At 37.3% G+C, this 21,737-nt stretch overlaps 1 protein-coding gene and 1 pseudogene across 1 annotated transcript; one reads left to right on the top strand and one right to left on the bottom strand.

Annotated features, from left to right (window-relative positions):
* Positions 1 to 2,480: 2,480 nt before the first annotated feature.
* LOC114827257 (MADS-box transcription factor 23-like) lies at positions 2,481 to 21,172 on the bottom strand. Its single transcript, XM_029108910.2, has 7 exons — positions 20,803 to 21,172; positions 7,854 to 7,929; positions 4,856 to 4,917; positions 3,609 to 3,708; positions 3,459 to 3,500; positions 3,272 to 3,355; positions 2,481 to 3,071 (listed from the first exon to the last, which is right to left on the bottom strand). The coding sequence occupies exons 1-7, from the start codon at positions 20,982 to 20,984 to the stop codon at positions 2,946 to 2,948; spliced, it is 672 nt and encodes a 223-aa protein (XP_028964743.1). The 5' UTR covers positions 20,985 to 21,172; the 3' UTR covers positions 2,481 to 2,945.
* LOC139188827 (ESCRT-related protein CHMP1B-like) lies at positions 16,702 to 17,358 on the top strand (annotated as a pseudogene).
* Positions 21,173 to 21,737: the final 565 nt, after the last annotated feature.

Raw genomic sequence — 21,737 nt, 5'->3', positions numbered from 1 at the left:
ATGACTACGCTACCCTGGCAGAGTGCTTCGACGTGGCAGATGATCTCACGAACTGGGATAATAAAACCTTGAAGATAGTCATTGATCATGACTATACCAAAAAGACTGATTGAAGGATGAACGACTAGATATTCCTCTCCCTTCTCCACGTCAGATAGACAAAATGGGGCATCGGGACAGGCAAGCTCCACCAAGCCAAAGCAATACACCGCTTTGAACACTATTGTCAACAACATTCTCCACAACATCAAGGACAAACCCTACCTCCGACATCCAAAATCGCTTCCCGAGCACCTAGCAAACAAAAATCTGAATGAATATTGCTCTTTTCACCAGAGTATCGGCCATGAATCTCAGAATTTCTATACACTGAGAGACCACATTGAGGAATTGCTAGATCAGGGACATTGTTGAAAGCACGTCAGGGGCAAGGCAAGAAATGAAGATTCAGCCGAACCAAAGGATAGAGATAGGTATGATAAGCGTAATAACGATGAAGATTCACACCCAGCGAAGAAACCCACTCTCAACATCAACTGTATTTACAGAGGGCGGCAGATCAATGCTAAGAAGAAGAGTCCCCATCACTCTAAGATGGACCCTCCACGCAGACGACTCCAGATCAATTAGAGGAGCAAAATCTGAACTACACGCGATTTGATTCCCTTCCTAGGGATATGTAGGCTTTCTATTCCAGGCTCAATCGCAACGCCACCATTTGCGTGAAGACAAGTGTATGTATAACTCATCTCCTTAACACCACGCCGTAGCCTGCTCATAAAAAATGATCCATGCATGATGTAATACTTAATTGCCTATGTTATATCATCTTTTCTTATAACTACACCAGTGATTTGATTTTTCCTCCCAGATATATGTAGGCAATCCTCCAACTTGATAAACTCAACAATCAGTTATTAGAGTCAACAGGTCTTCAAATCGTTCATTTGAATGTTGCCCGATGTCCCTTCCTATTCCAACCACCAGATAATTCAAACTGAAGCAACCATATGTATAAAAGAATCTAGAATATTTAATGAATAAATTTTCTCCCATGAACTATTTATGTCACCTTTCTATATTGGTATTCAAAAATATCAAAACTGATCACTAATAAAAAAACATAGTATTCGGAACACTCATAGCTTTACAGTTTAAGTTTTCTTTTGCTCAGCTTGTTCTCGGGTTTGTACCCAATTTGTTAGACAAAATATAAGAAATATTCAAATGACTCTTCAAACCAAGCAAGATAACAAATGTTCATTTGTAGCATGTAAAGTGAATTAAAAAAAAATAGAACAACATCTCATTTGGAAGAATTTGATAGAAATACTTAGTTTTCAAGAGAAATGGAGGTAGTGAAAATTGGATTGCGTCCATTCTTATCTGGAAACTGATAGGCCACCTTTTAGAAGTTTAAGCAAAGAGTTTGTTAACATCTGTTGAACCACAAATGTAAATAAAGATCGTTCTGCATCTGTTTAAAAAATGGCCATTAAATAAATGGGTGTTTGATTTATTTTCGTTGCCTTTATTTTATGCATTTAACATCAATTGGCACAAAATTGTTGAAAGCTAACCAGCTCCTGGAGTCGAGGAGTTGAAGGCAGCAAGGGACTCCTAAGCAAAAGGATGTGATCTGCATTGAAGAAGAAGAAAGAAGATGAAGGGTTTTAGTCTCCAAAGGCTAGTTTTGTTTTAAAAGTGTGTGTAAGTGTGTGAGTGACAAGTGTACACTCCAGATTAAATCACTTAAACCCAAATGGAGGGTTAGGATGTAATCTGGAGTAGTAAGGCTTAATGGTTGTTAAAGTCTCTTGTCAATCACCTTTTTAGATAAGTATGGGTGATGGAAATGCACCATACTTTTGTGTAATGTTCACCTTACTTAATCAATCAGGGTTGCTGCATTATTTGCACAGCTGATATCCAAATCTCAAAGCTCTCTCAATTCTCTACAATTCTACCCAAGAAACCGATTCAAACACTCAATCAAAAATACAAAACTAACAAACTTTATCAAAAATTTCCTCCAATATTGGGTCACCAAAAACAAAGGATGATTTAGCAACTAAGAGCTACATTATTGATTATAGTTTCCACACAGGCAAGAATCTTGGGTTATCTTATAGTAGATTCACTTATTGATTGCTGCACACACTGTTTGTTTGGTATTCAAAACTAAAATCAATGGTTGACAGTGATCTAAGAAGAGCAGAAAACCGATTGTTAAATAAGACATGCATTTCGTGAAATGATGATAATGTAGGCACATAACCCTTTCTTTGATTTTAGGATAACAATAAATACCAATCATGAAACATTATCTCTTCAAATGAGAAACTAGCTTGGTTTTTTATGCTTGCTACTGTTCTTGTTCATTTTTTCTTTTAGGCATACCATAGACTGGCTGCAGTGAGTGGTAGAATGAAAACCTGGGTCTCTAAAAGTGTCTTGGAAGTAGGAGTAAGTCTTGGCAATTATTCTTTGATTGGTCACAACACATTTTAATACAGATAAAGTTGGTCCTGACACAATTCTTTGCCATTATTGCATAAATTCACACCTAACTGGTTGTCTAATTCTCTTACAGAAATACTAAAGTTTGTTTGATAGAACATTTCGTATCAAAGCTGTTGGTCCTTTCGTTGGATCCATTTACTATTAGTATGACATTTCACTCCTTGAAGATTGACTTGCACTGCGGTGCGAGTTGCCTGCATTCTGCATTATGACATAGCTATCCACCGCTGTGAAACAACTTTGCCAATGCAGTTGTAATCTGTTTGCACACTTTGAAGAGATGTTAATCAAAACAGTGAGCTTTGCTTGTTCTTTTTTTTTGGTGGGTTTGTCGATTGGATCAATATGGGCTATATTACACGTTAGTGGGGTTATATATAACTTTTGCTGGCACTTCATTGTTCGAAGGCCCAAGCCCAATGCTAAGTTTGAATCTGTGGTTGGCTTAGCTGCAGATGGGTGGGAGCATGCAAATCATCTTCATTGCTGATGCTATGTGGAGGCTGTGAACTTTTGTTTCCTCGATTCACATCCCTTGCTTTATAAACCTGATATTAAAATATTTTGTGTTAGTGTTTGCTAGAGAAGACATCTTCACGTTTGCTTGATAAGTATAATAACATAATGGCTTTAAGGTTTATGCTCATTTGATTCTTCTCGCTTTCCCTCTACCCATTGCCTCTCTTTACCCTTTTGATGAATTATAATGTGTTAAATATAAAAGTAGAGCTTATTGTATAGACAATACCTTCTTTTGCAGTTTCTCATTCTCTTTACTTACGAGGTCTAGCTTCTTATGCAGTTCTATATTCTCTTGATGTATGAAAGATCCCTGAAAATAAAGTAAAAAACAATGGTAATAAGCATCAATTTACCCCCAATAAAATGAATAAATATTAATTAACTGGGAGAAATTGAGCCAGTTCCTGGGCAACCTTCTGGTTCAGTTCTTTTATTTCATCATTACATATCTGGTTCTGCAGAATAGAAAAATTAAAACAATGAGTGCCATGCATGTGCTATATAAGGAAGGGAGCATGAAATTATTAAGTGAGACTGTAATCAGGGTCTATGGCATTTGATACCTTTTTCGTTCGGACACCTTTCAAACTCATCTCAAGCTGACTTTCCAAATTTTGTAGATCATTGGCACTCAAACCAGAAAGTTCTTCCCCCATTAACTGCCTGCATAATTTACAGAAGGTGTGAGGCTATACTCTAAACGTTCTCACAAACTGATTCATATATACTAAATGTTACTTTGTGAGTATGAGATACTATTTTTTCCCAATAAATCATTATCTCACATTTCATGGAAAAACCTTAAGTGTTTTAGCAATATTTAACTAACAGTATCAGGATATTGTGAAGCGATTTTTACAAAGTTGCATTTCAGTTGGTTTAAAAGGAGAATTTATCATAAATAGCCAAAACTTACATTCCAATTTTATAAATGACATTTTTTTATAATAAAAAAAAACTATCAATTATAGCAAAAAACCCACCTAAATAGACCTAAATGCCCTAAAAATTCAAACCCAATTACACTAGACCTAAATTCCTTGGAATTGCTTTCGATTCCAACTCATGTAATACATACAAAAGGATTACTGGCTTATGTCCGGAAAAAACTAGTTTTGACTGCCGGAAAGTAGATTTCAACGGGATCGTTTCATCACCATATAAATGTGAAGAACACTAATAATAACAGTCACTACCTCAAGTTCGTAAATAGAGGATTGAAAGAATTGAGTACTTGACTCAAATCTCTGTAATCTAAAGAAATTAGCAGAACCTTTCTTATATAATTAATATTTTTATATGTTAGATCAATACATGTCTGACAACATGCGAAACTATTTTGCTATCAATACATGTTTTCTTATATACTTAATATTTTTATATGTTAGATCAATACATGTGTGACAAGATGTGAAACTTTTTTGGGGACCTCAGTTTTTAAAGTTCAGAGACATTTCATATTTCCTTTTGTGAAATTTCTTGATTTTGCATCTGTATATTCTATGTTAGGGCTGAGCAGCAGGATACTAATTAATATTTTTTTATTTTTTCCGTAGCTTCTTGTCCACTGCTATTGTATTTAATTAATTATTGCTAATTATTTGTTATGTTTCTTATGAATAATCAAGTAACGTCTTTTCATTACTCGTCCTCCATGTCGAAAAGGTTTTCTGGTTGGGTAGTTAGATGAACCATAGTTAGTATGATATCCTTTTCCAGTAAGCAACATGAAATATGCATTGTTAGGTTTTGGTACTTGAATCAAATTGCTATGTAATGTTGAAGATTCAATAAAAAGCAATGATTGTACCTGTGACATTCTTCCAAGTACCGCAATTGTTGCCTCAAGCTTGTTGCTTCCCTTTGCCAAAACTATCAAATAAAAATACATTAAATATTTGTCTGCATGAAATATGAACTCACTAGATGATCACATTTATAGGAGCACTAGAAAATGTTAGCCAATGTAAAATCACACATCAGGAATTTGAAGTGGCATATTTTATTTTATATTTTGTCTTGTAAATACATATCTTAGGCCTCTCCACTCATCACCAATTGGTTTTGGTTGCATGTGCTCACAAATTAGAGATTATAGGAACAATAGTAAACTAAATTTCATCATAGCTTAGGGCACAAATTGTTGGTTAATTTCTTTGGCCGTTTCTGTCTAACTCTTCCAAGAATCGTTTCAAGGAAGTCTTGCTACCATATGGTAGTAACTCGCTTTGTTCTTTCATAGTCAATCTATAAATGCACGTTGACTGGGGTTTACATGAATGCATCTATACATCACACATGGTCGACTAGCCCGATGGGCCATGCCAACCGAGAACATCATTGATGGTCCAATGAAATGGCGTATGGTTTGAGGTTTGTGACAAACGTGCATCTTATGTTGGTGAATATTATTATTCTTTGTTTGATCCCAAACGTGCATCTTATGTCTGCTCTAAAAGTTGCCTTTTCACTTATTTACTAAGCTACTCGGTGACTACTAATGGTACAAAGTTGTTGAGAGCAGGTGTCTACATCATTCTACTGATGGAACAGCTAGAACATTACCGATGAAATTGAAATTGAAATTGAAATAGAAATTGAAGGATGTTACCTGCCATGCATAGTATCCTTCGCACTAAAGACAAAATGACAACAACATTCACCCTTTGGTAAGCTGTTCAGAAGTGCTGATAGCTCCCATGTTTTACTAAAACCCTAGGATACAACTATGTCACATTTTTCTCTTCATCTGTTATTCCTGGATTTCAAAACATATGGAAATTGCTTCCCACATCATTTCTTTCACCATTTGTGTCCATCAACTCAAAGATTTCCATTCTGCACTTGTTTCTTCAATTTTTCTTCCCATCAATGGAGGAATTCTTGTGGGAGGTCCTGATTTACATGTCCAGAAACTATATGTTACTAATAACTATGGAAATGGAAATATTCCCTTCCACTATACTACAATCCTAGGCTGAAGTTTTTCGTTACATGGGGCAAATTGAATTTCTCAATGGATCAATATATTAACTTTTTCGTTGTTTCTTCAGAATTTTACCGGGCTGTCTGTCTTTTCGTGAATATAAAGCCCTCTAATTGGATACGAGTTGGAATAGTCTAAAATGGTTCAACACAAACGAACTATTATTCAATGGAATTTTTCTAAAGCTTGGATCCTTAAAACTCTTGGGGCTATCAAAGCTTCAGCACCATCATACTTCCTCTTAGACTTTTGTTCTTTTCTTCTGCAAATGCAAAAAAATATGCATTAGCTAACGGCGTTGCCTTTTGCAAATGGAATATTATACATAAGATAAGTTTAGCTTGTCCGGGCCTTGCATCTTTATTTTCCTTTTATCTACAATCCATCAAAGCCAGGCTTCATTGTTAACTCCGAACGTTCATGTGTTGTATTCATTCCACAATGATTTCAGGCTGGTGGGGTGTTGCAAGGATGTTAAATGGTTCCTTTGAGTACCATGGCTATTTTAGATTGCTACATTCTTTTGAAGAGTGGTTAAGATATGGTTAGTTATCTCCTCATAAAAGAAAAAAATATAATCTAGGTTTCACTTAAGTATATTCTGAAGTAGCAATAGCATCCCTGAAAGGAAAGTGCTACCCTTCCCTAAGTAACGCTGGGCTTTTCTCCAGATATATTGAAGAAAACCCCTTGAATTATTACTACTACCAGATTTTGCTTCTAACGGAAAATTCGAATTATAATATCAATATGGAAACTTTGTGTTTCTATTTGCTAGAACTTCAGTTAGACTTTAACAAGTTGTTTGAACTTAAGTTATGTCAGCTAGATGAGAAAGAAGTTGTCCCAGAGCATCATTAGTGAAACTCATCTCCCTTTCCCTCGATGTGTTTGTAGTAATAGTATCTTAAATTGAACTTTCAACCTGGAAGAATGACTAGTTTGCATGGCATACCTTATAACTTCATTGAACACCTGATTTCACCTGAGCCTGTGGAACGACAATGTCAATAACATAAATACCTTCTCTTCCATGTTTCTTTTCCAATTCGGACTTCACAGTTACTATTGTCAGCGTCGAAAGAGCATGTATCTGTCTTTCCTGAATGTCCTATCGTGATCCACCACTCTTCCGATCAACCTGAGTGTTTAACTTTTTGATACAAAATTTTGTTCAGGCTTTCAATCTTGTGCATTTTAGACCTTTGGAAAATGGTGCAATTGTTTGATGGTTTGTTAATGTATTGAGCTTCTCTTCCCTAGAATCCTTTATGCATCTTCATGAGTCAAGTGACAAGAATGTGTTGAAGAGGATAGAGCTCTATGATTGTCTCAGAAGTTTTGTAATGAAAACTGGTAACATCTGAGTCCTAATTTCTAACTTTCTAGGCATACATGTTCTTCCATAATGCTATTTCAGACTATCTAGACTAATCCCATCATGTACTTTCCCATACAATTAAATTCGTGACTAAGAAAGACTACCGGAGCTTGGAGAGCTAGCTCTCGCTATTTCTATGTTTGCTTGTCTCTAATCTCTCTGAAAGGATATAATCCAACATTGTTTAGAAGGGATTATATTGTTTGCTAATGTTTGTTACTATACATAGGCAAAACCATAGAGCTACGTAATTAAAGAAGTGGTATGCATGCGTAGGCATTACGTAGAGCATAAAAAATTAAATGAAAGCAAATCTGGCTAGCATGTACTCATTGTCGACGAAGCTTAGTGACAGTGTCAGATAGATATAATGCCTTTATTCAGTATAATTGCAGGTATTCAGCACAAAGAAAATTGGAGCTTTTTTTGTTGAGTGGTTACCTTGACTTCTGAAGCAGGATTCAGCAGTTGATGCTCCACTTTCAGTTTGTTGAAACGATCGATAACTGATTTCATGCTGATAAGAAAGTCAAAGCGTTATGGTCGTTAGAGGCAACAATCATGTACCTTGTGAATATTATTTAGGTTTTGATTGTAATGAGATATTTTCTGTCCTTTCCTTTTTCAATGGATATATACACTTTGTATGTTTCTCGACCAAATTATGAATAATATCTATGTATATATATGGGGTACATAAGTTGAAATGCTTCCTGTATTCAAGTGAATAAACCAAGGCAAAAATCCCTATAATCTTTTTTAACTATTGTTTAAACAAGTTTATCAAGCATATGGGGGAAATACTTGTAATATTTGTTAACGTTTGTTTTAAACGGATTTGTGGAAATCTGTAACCCGTTTTTTGTATGCAGACAAACTACGGGATGGCCAAATGCCATTGGCAACTTGAGCTAGAGTCCCTTTGAGTATTAAGGAATCTGACAATACTTTTTCATGCTGTTACATATTTTGGTCATTTGGTCATTTCAATTGCTTAAATGATGATATTTGTTGGCCCTGATTAGCATTATGCATAGCTACTGTTGAGTGATATTTTTCTTCCCAACAATAAAAGAAGCCACACTTGATTAAAATGAAAAAGAAGCCATCCTATATCAAATCTGAGTTGATAGCCAAATCCAGTAACTAGGTCACTGATCTAGCTGCTAGCTAGAGTATTACTGAAGTGAGAATCCGGTTCCTTAGTTTGTAGGTTTAAAAAAAGTTAATTGAAATCCTACCTTAGTTACCGAAACTCATTTCTCCTCTTATTTTGTACCCTTAAAACCCTAACCCTAACCTTACCAAGAAATCTCCCAGACACTCATGTCTACTCAACCATCACCTCTGGCAGCTCTTTGGAGCCTTAAAACCCTAACCCTAACCCTAAACCCTAACCTGACGTTGTGCATATATGTCAAATGGTTGGAAACATCTATGCGGAGAGATCTTCTGAAAACTTTAGTAGCCATTGCAAAAGTACTCAAACCCTCCTCAATAATGGCTCAGTCTAACTCCATTCAAATAGACTTTTACCTACAAGAAAGTGTTGGTGGCCATATATATATATCAAGAACATTGGTGACCGGCCGTCGAAGAGCCAATACTCTCTTAAGCTGATACCCTTTTGGTCTAACAACCAATGCAACTGCAACAACAAATTTGGGGTGTAATAAGCCTATTTCATATGTAACTGAAGCAAACAAGCATAAAGAGTTACATTTTGGCTTTATTTGCCAAGAGGACTAGGGAACAAAATGGCTACATTTCAAGAATTAATTTTCCCACTTAGCAAAGAACAATACTTATCCTAGAAGATAAAAGGTAAACAAACATAAAACTATAGGGAGGGAGATTTGGACTCATATACATGATCCCTTTTAGTAAATGTGGCTACACCCATGTATGCATCATAGTCCTTATATATTTTAACATAAGGTAGGAAATCCTAAGACATAAAATACTAAAAATAGCCTAGCATAAAGAAACCAAATTGCAAAGCTTTTGGAACTCGCATCAAACTCATGAAGGTACACTAGATCATGAGTTTACTGAGAAAATAGCTAGTTTTGATGTTGATGCATGTTGATGCTGTTACCAATGCCAATGCAAATTCCAATATCAATACCAATGCGCAAATGCCAACCAACAACAACAACAACAACAACAAAGCCTTTTCCCACTAAGTGGGGTCGGCTATATGAATCCTAGAACGCCATTGCGCTCGGTTTTGTGTCATGTCCTCCGTTAGATCCAAGTACTCTAAGTCTTTTCTTAGAGTCTCTTCCAAAGTTTTCCTAGGTCTTCCTCTACCCCTTCGGCCCTGAACCTCTGTCCCGTAGTCACGTCTTCGAACCGGAACGTCAGTCGGCCTTCTTTGCACATGTCCAAATCACCAGAGCCGATTTTCTCTCATCTTTCCTACAATTTCGGCTACTCCTACTTTACCTCGGATATCCTCATTCCCAATCTTATCCTTTCTCGTGTGCCCACACATCCCACGAAGCATCCTCATCTCCGCTACACCCATTTTGTGTACGTGTTGATGCTTCACCACCCAACATTCTCTGCCATACACCATCGCTGGCCTTATTGCCGTCCTATAAAATTTTCCCTTGAGCTTCAGTGGCCTACGACGGTCACACAACACGCCGGATGCACTCTTTCCATCCAGCTCGTATTCTATGGTTGAGATCTCCATCTAATTCTCCGTTCTCTTGCAAGATAGATCCTAGGTAACGAAAACGGTCGCTTTTTGTGATCTTCGCTAGATTGCTCCAGTCATTAGTGTGGATAAGTATATAAATGGATAGAGATAGGAAAGCAAACACAAGATGTACGTGGTTCACCCAGATTGGCTACGTCCACGGAATAGAAGAGTTCTCATTAATTGTGAAGGGTTTACAAAAGTACATAGGTTCAAGCTCTCCTTTAGTGAGTACAAGTGAATGATTTAGTACAAATGACATTAGGAAATATTGTGGGAGAATGATCTCGTAATCACAAAACTTCTAAGTATCGGAGTGTGGTGTCGTCTTGACTTGCCTTATCTGTCTCATAGGTAGATGTGGCATCTTCTCTGGAAGTACTCTTCCTCCATCCAGGGGTGGTATCTTTAACTGGTGGAGATGCACAAGGTAATGTATCAATTTCACTTGAAGCTTACTTGTAGTTTTAGGATTGGTCAAGCACAATACAAACCATGTAGTAGGAGTCCCCCAAGTCGCCGAGCTAGGGGGTCTGCTGAAAGAGGTGACAGACAAGGTAAGCAATCAGAGCTCCGACTGATTGTTCACCTTCTCCCCATCTTGCAGCAGCATGAAGGATAAAGAGAAGAAAAATGAGAAGAGATGATATGAGATACTTTTGCTTTTGAAGAAGTAACTTTCCACAGGCTTATTCTTGAACTGAGCTGGAGGGTTTTCTGGTTTCCTCCAGAGTATAAGGCCGACTGAAGAATTTGAGGGTCAAAACAAGTCCATCAAATCTAGAGTACGTTCCACCCTGCTGATATGGGATACTTTTGCTTTTGACAGAGTAATGGATGTATCGGCACGTGTGCTGTTACGCTTGTCTCCACATGCTTCCTTGTATCCTTCGCACTTGCCCTATCTGTTCCTCAAGCAGATGCGGAATCTTCCCTGGAAACATAAGATGTTGAAGATGAGTACTCGAGAGCAATGCCAGGTAAGTAATCAAGTAAGGGGTTCCAGGCAGTCAGTTCCTGGCTGGAAGCTTGATTCCAAGTGCTGACTGATTGCTCTCTTTCTCCTTGTCTTGCAGGTAAAAACAAGGCCAAAAGAAAAAACAGGGAAAAAGCATGATATGGGATACTCTTGCTTTTAACCCTGATGATATGAGATATTCTTGCTCTAGTATAGCTTGTTTGCAGAGGTATTATCGGGGGGAAAGAAAGCTGAATATTTCGAAAGGCTTTGTTGGGAGTGCCCTCTCAGATATGATGAAGGGTTGAGCATTTTTGCAGGTCTGCCTGTCCGTTGGGGATGGAGGTCGACATATATAGGGGTCTCCCTAACAACAAGTAGTAATGCTATTCCTTTACCCTGCTTGGTCATAGCACGGTAGTGGGAGCTGCCAGTTTCACATGTTTTAACTCTGTCAGAGCACTTTGAAAAAGTGGTCTGTGGTATCTGGCTCTCGAGATTCGGAGAACGATGCCTCTTCGATTTTTGAGAAAGCAATCATGCTGGGGGTCTGACTCTCGAGATTCGGAGAGCAGTGTCTCTTCGATTTTTGAGGAAGTAATCATGTTGGGAGTCTGGCTCTCGAGATTCGGAGGGCGGTGCCTCTTCGATTTTGGAGCAAGCAATCTTGTTGGGAGTGTTGTCTCGAATGTGAGTAAAGGTTGGACATGTTTGCTAGTCTACCTTGCCACGAAGCACAAAGGTTGACACACATGGACTTTCCAATTATCCAGCAATGGTACTGTTCCTTTACCCTCTCTTCAATTTTGAGAAAGTAGTCATGTTGGGAGTCTGGCTCTCGAGATTCGGAGGACGGTGCCTCTTCGATTTTGGAGCAAGCAATCTTGTTGGGACTGTTTTCTTGAATATGAGTAAAGGTTGGGCATGTTTGCTAGTCTACCTTGCCACGAAGCACAGAGGTTGACACACAGGGACTTTCCAATTATCCAGCAGTGGTATTGTTCCTTTACCCTTGTGGGTAATAATATGGTAGCTAGACCTTCAAAATTTATGTGTCTAAACTTTGTTAGTGCTGTTTCTTTGCTATTCTTTTACCTTTCTTGGTCAGAGCGATGTAGTGGGAGCTGCAAGCTTCACGTGCTCAACTTTGGCAGAGAACTTTGGCAAAGTGATCTGTGGTACCCATGAGTTATTGTTGCGTGTGGGTGGTTGAACAGTAAGATTCATGTGCTTTCTACTTCACCAGAAGTCTTCGACAGAATGCCCATAATTTCTGCAAAGCTGAGTGTGCGTGTGACAGGTGCTGACAAGGCTAGAAAAGTAGGTGCCTCTTCGATTTCTGAGATCGGCCCTCGTGGTCTCTGAGCAGCCCAGCTTTTGAGAAAGCGAGCGCCTCTTCGATTGATTCGGAGAACGGTGCCTCACCGATTTTTGAGAAAGCAATCATGCTGGGGGTCTGGCTCTCGAGATTCGGGGAGCAGTGTCTCTTCGATTTTTGAGAAAGTAATCATGTTGGGAGAGTGGCTCTCGAGATTCGGAGGGCGGTGCCTCTTCGATTTTGGAGCAAGCAATCTTGTTGGGAGTGTTTTCTCGAATGTGAGTAAAGGTTAGGCATGTTTGCTAGTCTACCTTGCCACGAAGCACAGAGGTTGACACACAGGGACTTTCCAATTATCCAGCAATGGTACTGTTCCTTTACCCTCTCTTCGATTTTTAAGAAAGTAGTCATGTTGGGAGTCTGGCTCTTTAGATTCGGAGGACGGTGCCTCTTCGATTTTGGAGCAAGCAATCTTATTGGGAGTGTTTTCTCGAATGTGAGTAAAGGTTGGGCATGTTTGCTAGTCTACCTTGCCACGAAGCACAGAGGTTGACATACATGGACTTTCCAATTATCCAGCAGTGGTACTGTTCCTTTACCCTTGTGGGTAATAATATGGTAGCTAGACCTTCAAAATTTATGGGTCTAAACTTTGTTAGTGCTGTTTCTTTGCTATTCTTTTACCCTTCTTGGTCAGAGCGATGTAGTGGGAGCTGCAAGCTTCACGTGCTCAACTTTGGCAGAGAACTTTGGCAAAGTTATCTGTGGTACCCATGAGCTATTGTTGCGTGTGGGAAGTGGGTGATTGAACAGTAAGATTCATGTGTTTTCTACTTCCCCAGAAGTCTTTGACAGAATGCCCATAATTTCCGCAAAGCTGAGTGTGCGTGTGACAGGTGCTGACAAGGCTGGAAAAGTAGGTGCCTCTTCGATTTCTGAGATCGGCCCTCGTGGTCTCTAGGGAGCCCAGCTTTTGAGAAAGCGAGCGCCTCTTCGATTTCTGAGATCGGCCTTCGTGGTCTTTGAGCAGCCCAACTTTTGAGAAAGCAAACGGCTCTTCGATTTCTGAGATCAACCCTCGTGATCTCTAAGCAGCCCAACTTTTGAGAAAGCAAACGCCTCTTCGATTTCTGAGCAGGCGCCTCTTTGATTTCTGAAGCTCCGTCGAGTGCAGATTTTTATAGGGGTTGACATTAAGTTCCAAAGCACACTTGAATCTCCACCAGTAGAAGCTTCATTCTTGCACTTCTAAGATCTTGATTTGTCCGACCTCTTCTCTCTTCAACACCTTTGAAAATGTCTGGCCCCTCCGACCGTCGTTTTGACTTGAACCTTGTTGAAGAGGCAGCCCCGCCTTCTCCAGACAACATATGGCGCCCATCCTTCGTCTCCCCAACTGGTCCTCTTACCGTTGGGGATTCCGTGATGAAGAATGATATGACCGCTGCGGTGGTGGCCAGGAACCTTCTCACTCCCAAAGATAACAGACTACTTTCCAAACGGTCTGATGAGTTAGCTGTTAAGGATTCGCTGGCTCTCAGTGTTCAGTGTGCAGGTTCTGTGTCTAATATGGCCCAACGCCTATTTGCTCGAACCCGCCAAGTTGAATCGTTGGCGGCTGAAGTGATGAGTCTCAAACAGGAGATTAGAGGGCTCAAGCATGAGAATAAACAGTTGCACCGGCTCGCACATGACTATGCTACAAACATGAAGAGGAAGCTTGACCAGATGAAGGAAACTGATGGTCAGGTTTTACTTGATCATTAGAGATTTGTGGGTTTGTTCCAAAGGCATTTATTGCCTTCGTCTTCTGGGGCTGTACCGCGTAATGAAGCTCCAAATGATCAACCTCTGATGCCTCCTCCTTCTAGGGTTCTGTCCAGTACTGAGGCTCCAAATGATCCCCCTCCGGTGCCTTCTCTTTCTGGGGCTCTACCGACTGCTGAGACTTCTCCTAAGCAACCTTTGTGAAGGCTCCCTCTTGTGTGTTTATTTTGACTCATGTATATGTACATATTTGTAGCTTATCGGGGATATCAATAAATAAGCTTTCCTTCATTTCAACGTATTGTGTTAAATACACCAAAGCAATGCGCAAATGCCAACCGATGAAAGAAAACAAAAATAAAGGGGTAATACTAAGAAAACTAAATTTGTAGACAAAATTTACAATTAAGAAAGAAAAATATTGAGTTTCAACATTATTATTTTTTTCTGTCTCAATTGAGGCTCTACTAGCTAGAAAATTAACCAAAATATACCGCTTTGTTGCACCCTCAAATCAAATATTCTATCATTTCAAGAATTTTTTACTGATGCATTACAAGTTTCACTTTAGCACATTGATTTGGTGTCCGTGGCTTATTTGGCTTTGACTACGACTGCATATTTCAAGCACTTATTAGGTGAGTATCCAAGGCAAAGAAAGGGAGCAGGGTTGTGATTGGGGACTTATAGTTTCTGTACTATTCATTTCATTTCTTGATCCTTTAACCACTTGAGATGGAAAATGATTTAAATGGTTTTAAGGCTTGCAATATTTCATGAGGCTTTGTCCATCTTAAATGAATCAACAATTTTCACAAAAACAACTAGCTCTTGCAAATGAATTATTTAGCTAGTAATGTAGGAGATGCTCATAGAAAACTAACTAGCTATTATAGATTTTGAATCATTTTCACGCTAACTGACAAATTTGTAGCTATCAGTGTTGGAGATTCTCTAAGCATTATTGATGTAGCCAATTGGGCAACTCTCGATTTTTTTTTTCATGCTTATAAAATTGCACGATTTGATATAGATAAAACTTAAAAGTAACATAGTATAACCCAATATAACTATAATATCATGTTTCAACTACATCTTTGTTCTGATAAGTATAAAGACTCTTCCTTCACTTGGCTGAGAAGTTGAACGAACATAAAACAATCGTGAACAAAGCATTCACATGAAATTGCTAAAGGTTCTCTTCACAAGTGAGCATTCAAGGGGCTACAACAACCAAGTGTTGCTGAACATTATGAAATCATCATGGAGGGAGATCGGAAGAGAATTCGGTTTTTTAACATGGAGCGTAAGTAGGTATATATTAGTAAAGGAGAAATTAGGTTCTCATCATTTCTTTTGCTACTCCATTGATTAAAATCCTATTACTCTTCAATTTTTTATCAAGGTCCTTGGGTATTAATAACATTATTAATTATTTCAATAATAAAATATTTTTTTATTTCTAAATATATTCATATAATGTTAAAAATGTTACAATTAGCATATTTATATTTATGACTAAATTTTTTATCATATATTTTTAGTTTTAGTTTGTACCCATTTTTAATTTGTAATTCTTTTTTAACTTGTGCCAATTTTCTTTTCAGTTTTAATTTGTACCCATATATTAATTTCTTTTTGTGCCCATATGTTTTAAAGTTTGTTTGTATTTGTACCCATATATTTTTTTGTATTTGTACTTTTTATTTTGCTAAATGTACCCATGCTAATTATATGTACCCATTCATGTAAAACTTTTTAATCTTAAAATGTACTCAATCTTAAACAAGGTCTAAAATATTGATGATATCGGAAATATCCGTAGTCCAAAAACACGGAAATTTGAATGGAAATATCGGGATATTATTGATATCAATAAAAATTGAATAAAAACCACGGAAATTGTAAGAAAAACTTGGAAATTTTTATTGAAACTTTGCAGGATGTTTATTTAGTCAATTATCTATTAATTTATCACAAAAAATTGGAAGGAAATGCATTGCATGATGGATTTAACTGATTTAAGTTGATTATATAGCGAGCTGACAAACATTGTGAGTGTAGAAAATATGTAGTAATTAATGAAAGAAGTTTAAACACACCATAATCATTTATATATAATGAATTAGTATAATATTTTACACTTCATAGAAATTTATCCTAGATAATAAATATTAGCTTGCAAGCCTTGCAGACATCTTAACGACCATATAAATATTACAGGCTGAATATGTAATCACAAACACATATGTAGCGAGTTGGATAAGGCCCAGGTGCGTGGTTGACAAAGGGAGGGGTTCGAATCGTCCTCTAAAAAAAACTATATTATCGGCGAAATATCGCCTATAATATCGATATTTTAGACCTTGGTTCCAACTAATGGTTCGAAAATTTGAGGCAAAACCCTTGATATCACTGACAATTTGGTTAACATGCCCCATATATTGTGAAAACATAATTGCAAGTGAGGCCCAAAATATTGCACAGAAGTGCCCAAAAAAGCAAGGTAGGAAACGTCGGCCTCGCCCTCTATTGACTTCTCTGAGGCACGAACGCTAAACGCGTGTATTGAAGTCCAAAAATGCACAAAAGCTCGGATCTTTCTTCCTCCTATCAGAAAACCAAAACCCTAGAAAATCAAATTCCCCCAAAAAAAATCCCCAAATTCCGCCATGGGAAACACCGAGAAGGTGATGAACCAGATCATGGAGCTCAAATTCACCTCCAAGTCGCTCCAGCGCAGTCCAGGAATTGCGAGAAGGAGGAGAAAGACGAGAAGCTCAAGATCAAGAAGGTAATGGATAAGGGAAACGTCGACAACGCCCGGATTTCCACCGAGAACGCGATCCGGAAGTGCACTGAGCAGATGAACTACCTCCGCCTCGCCTCACGGCTCGACAACGTGGTGACGCGGCTTGACACCCAGGCCAAGATGTTCACCATCAACAAGTCAATAGGCAATATCGTCAAATCGCTCGAGTCGTCGCTGGCCACTGGAAACCTCCAGAAGATGTCGAAGACCATGGACTCGTTCGAGAAGCAGTTTGTGAACATGGAGGTCCAGGCCAAGTTCATGGAGACCGCCATGGCTGGCTCCACCTCGCTTTCGACACTGGAAGGTGAGGTCAATAACTTGATGCAACAGGTTGTGGATGATTTGGGTTTCATTTTGCGATATTATCAATATTATCGATAATATCACAATAGATTGCCCAAATAATGCATTAAAATGTTGAAAATATCGTCTCCGATTTATTGCGATAATATCAACAAAAATATCGATATATTGACGATAATTAAGTGGATAAGTGTGAAAATATCGTTCTCTAAAAAAAATGATATTATCGGCGAAATATCGCCAATAATATCGATATTTTAGACCTTGATCTTAAATATACCAATTTGTTATATGTAAAATGTACCCCTTTTTTTATATAAAATCTATTCAATTTTTTTCTAATCCATTTTTAAACTTATATGGGTACATTCTTTTTTCTTTGATTTTAAAATGTATCCATGTCAAGTTTAATCGAAGAAATTTACTAATGTTATTAAGCCTAATATATTTTCTTTTTGTGTGATTTTGAAGAATGTACCCATGTTTTGATACAATAAATTTTTTGGTTAATTTTGATGAATGTACCCATGTTTATATACGCACACACACAATAGTTGTCACATCTAGGCCCGAGCCCCCACCACATCCCAGGCTCAACTCCACCGCCGTAGCACGATATTGTTCGCTTTGGGCCCCGACTACGCCCTCACGGCTTTGTTTCTGGGAACTCATGGGAGCAGAACTTCCTAATAGGTCACACATCCTGGGAATGCTCTGGCCCCTTTCTCGCTTAACTTCGGAGTTCCTACAGAACCCGAAGCCAGTGAGCTCCCAAAAGCCCTCGTGCTAGGTAGAGATGAGAATATACATATAAGGCTTACATGATCCACTCCTCTGGGCGATGTGGGATGTTACAATAGTATATTTATATTTTAATATTTTTAATCCCACAAATTATGGTTTTTTTATTTAAAATATCATTTATATAAACAAATAAAATTTCTAATTTTTAATTTAAAAAATATAGTAACGTACATAGAAATAAATTATCACATTAATTTCAGGGACCTTGATCAAAAATTAAAAACCAACAAGGTTTCAATCAAAGAATATTCATAATTAAGGACCGGATCCAAAGTCTCCCATCAGTAAATCTCCCCACATCATCACTCTTGATCAAGTCGTCAAAATGTCACAACAGAGTTTGTGAATGATGAGGTCACTTATAAAGTAAGTGTTTGGTTATGCTATTACAGTATATATCGACAACATATATATATATATATATGTAGTTACGATTTAATAGCACTAATTAACGGGCACCATTGACCATTGTCATCCCTATCAAACTTTATCTCTTATTTTTTTTTTTTTTCTTGAACACTAAAAACGATAATTAAAGTTCATTAATTTTTAACTTGATATATATTGGTGCACATGAGTGGGAAATTGTAACTTCAGTGGTGGAGAAGGTTGTTCAGAAAACTCTGCCTTTCCCATCATCCTCCTTTGTACCAAGAAATGACACCGATGAATAGCGACCTACACTGTTCCTCAATTTAGTCCCTAAAGAAATGTGATATTCTTAGATGATATTACAGTTGCTAACATGTATATACTTGAATCTGTACACCTTATAATACTTGTTTTTTGCGAGAATTGACAAACTACCTACAAACTTCTCCTTTAAGACAACACATCTCATGCAACACAATCTTAAGGACGTCAAAGTAAGGAGAAGCATGCATGGGGTTGCCTGAATAGTACTTCTGTAGAAGTTCTCCTTGTGCATGCTTTAGACCTTTGAAGTATCATAAACACTCCCCCCTCCCCCCCCCCCCCCCCCGGCGCCCCCCAACCAAAACTGCTAAAGAGAAAACGGTCTAATAACTGAGAGGGACACACGCGCGCTGCACGCACGCACGCACATACACCTCAGAAACCCCTCTTCGTTGAACATTACTAAATAAACTGGATTCAATGTAATTTCGTATCATCCATTAACTTCATCGTGTCTCTATTTATCATTATGTGTAAATAGTCAGCTCTTGCATATATATCTTATATCATAATTGAATCCTATATATAGCACATTGTGAGAAGCATTCATATGTAAATACTTTTATCTGTAACCTTTTTTTTCGTTGGAAGTTTTTAAAAGCAGTTTCTTATCAGAGATAATATAGCTTTCTGAATTCCTATGCAAAATAGACAAGGCAAAACTCTACACAATCCATGACCTAAGACAGGAAGCAACATAGCCAAATAACATCTTCGGGTAAGTAATTCGACATTCTATATATATATATATATATATATATTCATAAAAAAGGACGCTACTGCTGATATATGTCGTCTGGACTAGTCCAGTAACAAGTCCACCTCAAATCCTATGCTAGAACATACAGCATATATCAACATGGATACATAAATGGGGTTTTTGAACATTAGTCCTTACAAAAGATTAAAATTTAAAAAAAATCTGGTGCTAGATTAAATATTCAATTTAATCCCTTGAATAGTGCTTTTATCAAAATTTACATTCAATTTTTGTTATTTAATGTGTATTTTTATTTAATCTCTCCATATTAAATTTTAATTTTATTAATATGCACTTATTTAGTTTTTTTATTATAAATGAACGTAAATGAGAAAATATTAAAAGACATTTGTGATACAAAAATATATAAATACATAAGTGTACAGAAATAACTATGACGAAATATATAAAATTGACTTTTTTTGTACCGAAATATTTGTACCTACATGATTGTACCGAAATATATTATAATTAACCTAAATGTATGTACCGAAATGTATTATTGAATTAATGTACCTAAATGTCAATACCAAAATGTATGTACCAACATGTACGTACTGAAATGTATGTACCTAAATGTCAATACCGAAATGTATGTACCTAAATATCAATACCGAAATTTATGTACCAAAATGTACGTACCTAAATGTATTTACCGAAATATAATATATTGAATTAATGTACCTAAAAGTCAATACTCAAATATGTGTACCAAAATGTACGTAACGAAATGCATTATATTGAATCAATGTAACTATATGTTTGTACCAATGGATATACCGAAATATTCAAATATATTAATGTACCTAAATAAATAACATACAAAATTGTTATCGGAATATATATTATAAAAGAATTAGTTACCTAAATGTAGACATTAAAATATATTATGATGAATGAAATAAAAATTAAATTTAAATGTAATTGATACATTAAAATAAAAATAAATAAATAAATAAAACATCAAAATATAACTAATACATGATATGATTAAATGTACTAGGGACTAAAATTGGATTTTAATCTTATACAAGGTTAAAATCTAAAACTCATATTTTTTAAGGATTAAAATGAAGTTTTCTATACATAAATTCTACTAAGTCAGCTAGGAAAATTAAAGTTCGATAGACCATTAAAGACATATACATGGAACAAGTAGCTCTAGTTCCAGTGCAAACTCAATCCAACAAAAAAGTTCACCGGCAACATATATATATATATATATATATAGAGAGAGAGAGAGAGAGAGAGAGAGATCTAACCTAGTGCTAGCATAATCGTAAAGCCTGCCGGTGCTAGAGAAGATAATCAATCCAACCTCAGCATCACAAAGGATTGATAGCTCCTTAGCCTTCTTAAGCAACCCATTTCTTCTCTTCGAAAAGGTCACTTGCCTGCTCGTCAAATTGTCAATCCTTCGAATCACAACCTTTCCTCTCCCCATACCTTCTTCTATATCAGATCGGTAGATATATACATAGAGAAATTAAATTAGTTACTCATATTCAGGAAAATTTTCCTATTCGCTTGAATTGGTTATCAAAACCTGAAGCAAACAAGATCAAAAGCATGCTAGAGATAACAGTAATACGAAGCAAAACGAGATCACTAACATGAACCAAAAAAACCCAAAAGAACAAAAATCATCATATTTATCTAAAAAAAAACAGTCGTTTTTTCTTTTTGATTTTTTCCTCAAAAAATAAAGTTGTAGTTTCTTACTTAGAAGAAACAAGCTATGGAGAAAACAGTAGCAGCCTCCCTCTTTCCTTTATTTACTCAGATATACCCACCGATAAATGCTTTCTATGGAAAGCCACAAAGTAGAACCCTGTTTATTTGAGGAAACGCGGTGCGGACTGTTCTGGAGGGAAACCGCTTAGTGGTAATGGTCTGGGCCGCATCCCCACTCGCTAGAGTAGAGAAAGACAATTCTACTCGCTTCTTGGGGCCCATATTTTGTCAAGTGAATCAAACAAAGGCCTGTTGACCAGCGGGAGTGAATCGGAGGAGGTGCTCACGTTACAAAAGGCAGATCAGGATGGGCACGCGTAAGAGGAAGAGAGCGAGTGTTGGCGAGTGTAAATGAAAAGCGTGGGGAATTGGGAAACCTCGGACTCTCAGAGAGTCCCCGGATTCGTTGTTTGTATGAGTGCACAAATGATGGGAGAGGGTGACGTATAGATGATTGACACGT

Source organism: Malus domestica, chromosome 10 (genome assembly GCF_042453785.1).
Source record: "Malus domestica chromosome 10, GDT2T_hap1".
Taxonomy (NCBI): domain Eukaryota; kingdom Viridiplantae; phylum Streptophyta; class Magnoliopsida; order Rosales; family Rosaceae; genus Malus; species Malus domestica.
The sequence above is the reverse complement of the archived record's forward strand: the minus strand, read 5'-3'. Positions and strand labels throughout refer to the sequence as shown.

What these genes read in the sequence shown, in the direction of transcription:
- LOC114827257 (XM_029108910.2), bottom strand. Translation starts at nt 20,984, where the DNA reads ATGGGGAGAGGAAAGGTTGTGATTCGAAGGATTGACAATTTGACGAGC. An exon ending in TACGATTATGCTAGCACTAG is followed by an intron (nt 7,930 to 20,802) that starts GTTAGATCTCTC and finishes CTTTCTTATCAG; the next exon opens with CATGAAATCAGTTATCGATC. An exon ending in AAGGTGTCCGAACGAAAAAG is followed by an intron (nt 3,501 to 3,608) that starts GTATCAAATGCC and finishes TCTATTCTGCAG; the next exon opens with AACCAGATATGTAATGATGA.